Source organism: Panicum virgatum, chromosome 9K (genome assembly GCF_016808335.1).
Source record: "Panicum virgatum strain AP13 chromosome 9K, P.virgatum_v5, whole genome shotgun sequence".
Taxonomy (NCBI): Eukaryota; Viridiplantae; Streptophyta; class Magnoliopsida; order Poales; family Poaceae; genus Panicum; species Panicum virgatum.
Window position 1 is genome coordinate 4,838,831 of NC_053144.1, and position 5,783 is coordinate 4,844,613.

At 40.5% G+C, this 5,783-nt stretch overlaps 1 protein-coding gene across 2 annotated transcripts; it reads right to left on the bottom strand.

Annotated features, from left to right (window-relative positions):
• Positions 1-2,066: 2,066 nt before the first annotated feature.
• LOC120649548 (renalase-like) lies at positions 2,067-5,473 on the bottom strand. Of its 2 annotated transcripts, none has more exons than XM_039926373.1 (9): positions 5,316-5,473; positions 5,104-5,203; positions 4,836-5,016; positions 4,275-4,347; positions 4,076-4,171; positions 3,258-3,355; positions 2,757-2,854; positions 2,500-2,673; positions 2,067-2,409 (listed from the first exon to the last, which is right to left on the bottom strand). In XM_039926373.1, exons 1-9 carry the CDS (start codon positions 5,362-5,364, stop codon positions 2,229-2,231), a joined length of 1,050 nt encoding a protein of 349 aa, XP_039782307.1. In that variant the 5' UTR covers positions 5,365-5,473; the 3' UTR covers positions 2,067-2,228. The 2 variants fall into 2 exon arrangements, with proteins under 2 accessions (XP_039782307.1, XP_039782306.1); XM_039926372.1 differs by having other exon boundaries at positions 3,992-4,171.
• Positions 5,474-5,783: the final 310 nt, after the last annotated feature.

A 5,783-nucleotide genomic window follows, 5' to 3' on the forward strand; every position in this document is an offset into this window, starting at 1 on the left:
TACTCCTGCAGCGTTTGTCCAGGAATCCTATTATGCGTGTCTCTAAAATACACTATAAAACTCACGAGCACCTCCAGAACTGTTTCCCTCTGGCTCACTTGTTGTCCTCCACTTTGTATTGACCTTCTAAATATCATTATTTTTTCAATCAGATATATTGTTCTGCAGTCTTTCACACTCTGTTCGCTGCAACCAACCAACAGTGTTTTTCTGTCATACCAAACCACCACCAGCCAGCCAACAATATTTTTCTCTCATATAATGTTGTCAGGCGTAAAAGTGGTTGTCAACATGTATTTATTTAATATCAATGGAGATCTTCTATATCTTTATAATAAGGTTAGTTGGAGGACATTTTTCTTGAGTACAAAATACGGAAATCGATACATACCATCCTAACTACCCAAAAATAAATTGGTGTGCCCCTAGAAACACAAACAGGAAAATGAAATGCTTCCCTAATGGCATCCAAAATAAAGCACGCGAGCTACGATATTGATTTGCTGCATCAATTGAACAGAAAATGACTGCTTACTTGACACGAATGATTAGATGGCCATAATTACCGGGACCCATGCATCTGCTGCGTGACGGCTCCATCCAGTGCTGTGTAATGGACTTTGAGTTCAGTTGAGACACCGGAGGCTCTCAGATCAAGTGCTGCTCACCTGCAACCATCGGTCAGCAACTCAGCATGCAGAGCACACGAGCAATGCGCGCACACTTCTGAAATCTAACCTACAGAAATTCATGTTGATTTGATAAAAGAAAAACAGTATTGCATGGTGTGATACAGTATCAAAGGCAAGGAACGTTTCTTGGAATTATACAGAACAACGAAATCAAATACCATTGGTTACGTTAATCTTATAAGAAGCACATATCTTTAGCAAAACATAGATATGGCCTGATAACTTGTGAGATAAATATAATGAATATTTTAATTCAATGATTTTTGTTGATCCATAAGCAGAATTCTTATTCAAAGTACACTCATCCAACTGAATGAACTTTAGGTGGTATTAGGAACTATATAGACCAAGACCTTTAAACAAACAGTAGCCTGTCAGAAACAATGGGAGACGGCAATAGGCTAGGTTATCCATTTACCTTTTTGTAGACGCTCGTGCAAATTGAAGGGCTGCAGACTTGCACCCGAAATTTCCCTAGTCTATATACCTTAATCCTTCAACAAGAAGTCAAGGGAAAGGTGGAAATCAGGCATGTAAAATGCCGAGTGCTATGCTACATATAGGTTTCATCATTCCATGGGAACAAAACCATACAAATCTCTTTTACACTCAATCGTGTTCCACAAAGATGAACAAGAATTACTCAAACACAAAATCACTATGAAAACTGCCATAAAACGTTTGTCATTCCCTAAAAAAACAGTACTTTAATAGAATTAGTATGCTTTCATTAATATTACAGTGAAGCATAAATATAAGAACAAAAAAGCACACTATCAAACTGAATTGAACGCTGATGAATTGTACAAAGTACAATAAACACAAAAAAAATTATGAAGTCTGGTCATGGAACTCTTTCTCCCTGAAATGTGCATTTACACACATCATTCATTAGGTTACTCGGCAGCATCTGATATCATTGCTAAAGTAGAAGAAACTGTAATTTCATAAATAAGCTTTTAAGGACTACCTACATCTGGCAGTTGAAAGATACACCACAATCCACTAGTACAGAGACCTAACTGAACAGAAAGCGATAGCCTTTTTGTGATGCTGAGTTGCTGACAAATAATTGTTACAGGATTATAACACTACTGGGGCTGCTCTGCCCTAGTAGTGTTCGGTGAGTGTTAACACTATGATGTCAATGGGGAATAAGTGAGGTTGTATAGCTTCTCTTCTACGACACATTTTACACACTATAAGCATGCATAGGTCCTGGTATCAGTATGTTAGGCAGCCTAAGCTGTGGGTTAGTGTGTTAGCACTTAGCAGAGCAACAAAGATGCATCACATCTGATGTTCAGCATACCTCATTGAATCTGATATAGCTTCAAATGTAATAGTAAACTAATCACATCTCCAACAAATAAGTATATAAAGTCATGTACCTTTATTTCTTATTTTGTAACAAAACATTCAACAAAACAATAGGGCTCATCGTGGAGCTTTATTCTTTATTTGTATAACAATTACATAGAGAGAGTTGGAGAAGGGGGCAGGGGGTTGTAGTTGATTAAATATACAACTCACAAGTCACAACCCTGATGGACAGTTTAAACATCCCATGATTTTTGAAGCTCCTCTCATGGCACTAAGGACCGCTCCTTCAATATTTGGACATGCACAGAAATCTCCACAAATTGCCAATTTCGTGCTTTTGTACCAAACACATTTATCATCTCCACCTATAGAAATGGCTGGGAAAGCACTACCCCTGCAATTTTACATTTTATCAAATACCAACAAGGAGGAAAAAATACAATTGAAGATGACAGCCCTAAAAGGTATGGCTTAAAAAACTGACCATCTGTGAGCTTTCATGAATATTGGTTGTGGAATGCTCAATCCTGTAGCCTGGAATTCCCTGAACAATTCCTCTGCCACCTTAGCAAGTGCATCTGCTGAAGGTTTCCGTGGGCCAATATTATTTATTACCTTGGAAGCATATTTAGCAGTCGAGTGCAATACCCAAGATTGTCTGAATATAAACAAAAGTTACATTCAACAAAGTTTTATGATAGAGAATGATGTATGTGTACGAGGACAAAAAAAAAGACGTACCTGTTAGGAGGTACACAAGCACGCCCTGGCTTACTACTATCACAAAAGGCCCAACTCAGAGAATCAGAATTGTTGAAAGAGAAACCATGAACGGGTACCTGATTAAAACAGAATTGTGCAGAGAAGTAAACACCTTTGAAAAGGTGGCAGGGCCATAATGTCATAAACTGAATAAATGAGATTTGCTTATAAGATCATTCGATAAGGAACAGCTTCATGACCCATAGTTATCATGATGGTAAGTTAAATAGCCAGCTTGAGTATTTTATACCGAACTAGGGAAAAATGTATTCTATAATGCGGCATTCTAACTCTCTAGTATTTTGGTAATTACAATACCTCTGAGGCTCCAACTAAACATTGGTCCTATGCATAATGACAAACAGCAGGCTTGTATGCATGACAGTAAGTATGAACTGACTACACAGCAAAATCTTTAGTCCCGAACAAGTTGGGGAGGCAGCAGCTGTATGAATGTATAAAATTAAAAATTGCACATACCATAGCCAAAGGCTCTGAGAATGCTACCATAAGAGCAAAACAGGGACGAACTGGGATATCTTGAACCATTACAGACAACTGTGGAAACAGCGACAAGTCTGAGGAAACATTACAAAGCATTCATCAACGAAGTACACAGATGCATCACACTTGTATACAAGATGCTGATACTCAGTAATTAATACCAATATTAATATGTAATAAACATGAGTGCAAGTAATGATTGTCACCTTTAAGTAACTCTTACATTCAAATACGCAGCTTATATCAATAATAACCATTATTTTGCCCTTACCAATCATTATTTTGTGCTTACCAATATACCATACAGAAGCTGGTAGCTACTTAATAAACAGAAAAATAGAAAAAAAATAAATGAACTGAAGATAAAACAGGACATGGCTTCAAAGTGTTATGTTTTGTCACTACACATTCCATAATTTCACATATATGTATATGCATAAATATGAAGCAGAGACAGAAGCAATTACTTAGGGCTAGATAAGAACTATCTTTTAAACCGAAATGGTGATATGCACCTTTAATTGACTTAAGTGATAGCCATCTGATTAGTAGAACTTGTCAGGAAACAAGAAGTCCGACTTCTAAAACTATTAGAACTTATCAGGAAACAAGAAGTTTGCCTTCTAAAACTAGGTGCCTTAAATTATAATATTGAACGATATTGAATCTTATTTTATGCTGGTTCACATTATGGAGATTATAAAACAAACCAAGAGGCGGTGGCCTTCCAGTCAACCCTGAAAATCTTGGTGATGCCACATTCTTATCTGTGGCTACAACATAATCAAAATTGCCAAGATCTTTTCCATCCAAGCTAGCTAGTGACCATGAACTCCTATCTTGAAGCCAGTCCATCTTGCCAACAGTGACACCAAATTTGGCCACCAGACCTAGCAAAAGCAGAGTATGCATGGACATCAAGAATTTTCCCCCCTGGTCCAGAAGAAATATTTTTGTATGGGACATTAAAAAGTTGGAAGTCTGAACTCTAACCATCCTCTGAACAGAGTGATTTGCATATCGAGTTCATGCCTGGCACTCCCACATACTTCTTAGTTGATCCCTCCTGTAAGAACATGTCCCAAGCAAGCTAATGTTATTTTATAAAAAGGTACCTTGAACCATACAACAGAAGTTCCGCACACACTGCTGCTAATGCACATAAAATCTTTCATCTTGAAAGAAGTCAATACACAAATATTTTGATCATCTCAAAAAATGAAAGCCCAGATGAGACATGACATAGCCTAGCTAAGATTCTCAGCATAGCCCAAATGAAAGCAGTAAAGTACTTCACCTCTCCTCAATATATCAAGGCAAGCATCAGAGACATTTCACGTGGACAATTTGGGATATATAGGTAAATTTTGACATATCTAAACTATCAGATGCCCTGTAGTCATTTCCTAGTTTGGAAAACGAAAAAAAATCTACCCTTCAACTGCTTTATTTATCCTGAATTCAGTCTCGAATTCTCATGGTGAACCAACAAAGAGCGATTTCGTTTCAGTAATGGAGAAACCCCAGGACAAGGGATGGATTAGGAAACTGAACCTTTTCGAAGTCAGTGAATTTGCCGGTAGCCCGATCAAAGCATGCGAACATGGCCTTCCATTCAGCAACGATCCCTCGCGCCTCCCACCCACTTACGACCCTGGCAACCTCATCGTTGGTCACGGTGAAGTAGGGCGCACCGTGGTCGAAGCGAAGCTCCGTGCCATCCTCCATAACCTCCCTACGTCCATCAATAGTTCAATACCCCCCAAAATGGGAACCAATCAGTCAGAGCACGGCAGTTGCAGAGAGTCAATTGGTCGAGCACCTCCGCTGCGCCATGCGCCCGCCGGCGCCTCGGCCGGAGTCGAAGAGCGTCACGGCCAAGCCTCGCCCGGCGAGGAGCGACGCGCACACGGCGCCCGAAACTGCGATCGGGGAAGAGGAAACGTCAGAACGAAACGCGTCAGTTCGAACGGGATTGTTCGGGAGTGCGGTGGGTTGGGGGCAGGAGACGGGTTAGACGGTCGAGGTGCGTACTTCCGGCACCGATGACGGCGACATTCGCCGCGGCGGTGGCGGAGGTCATGGCTCGACGCTTCCCGGCGGCGGGCACCTGCCGCAGTTGAGGGGCGGAGCGGTGTAGTGCTGCGGTACGGCGGCTGGAGAGGCGGGACCGCGCGGGGCGTTTGCGGCTTTGCGCGTCCTCCTGTCGATGTGGCTCGTCGTGGACCCTTCGCTTGGATGGGCTCTTCTCGGGCCGGGCTAACCGTGTAACTAATACGGCCCATTTATTTGTTTCGTTATTTTCTCCTCCTTTTGTGAATAAAAAAAATTACACTGAACAATAGAAGTAACTTCATAAACTCCTGGGATAATTAACTATAGAATTTACAAAACTGAACAGAAAAGTGTTAAACACAATGCAATTAGTTTCACATTAGTTGCTTAAATGAAAGTAACTACACGTAGACGTACAGTATAAAAGAAACCCCAAGGCCTCTGTTC

Excerpts from the sequence above, each read along its gene's own strand:
- LOC120649548 (XM_039926372.1), bottom strand. The coding sequence starts at position 5,364 with ATGACCTCCGCCACCGCCGCGGCGAATGTCGCCGTCATCGGTGCCGGA. Across the intron at positions 5,017-5,103 it reads GGGCGCATGGCGCAGCGGAG|GGAGGTTATGGAGGATGGCA; the intron begins GTGCTCGACCAA and ends TGATGGACGTAG. Across the intron at positions 3,356-3,991 it reads TGGAAGGCCACCGCCTCTTG|ACTTGTCGCTGTTTCCACAG; the intron begins GTTTGTTTTATA and ends ATGTTTCCTCAG.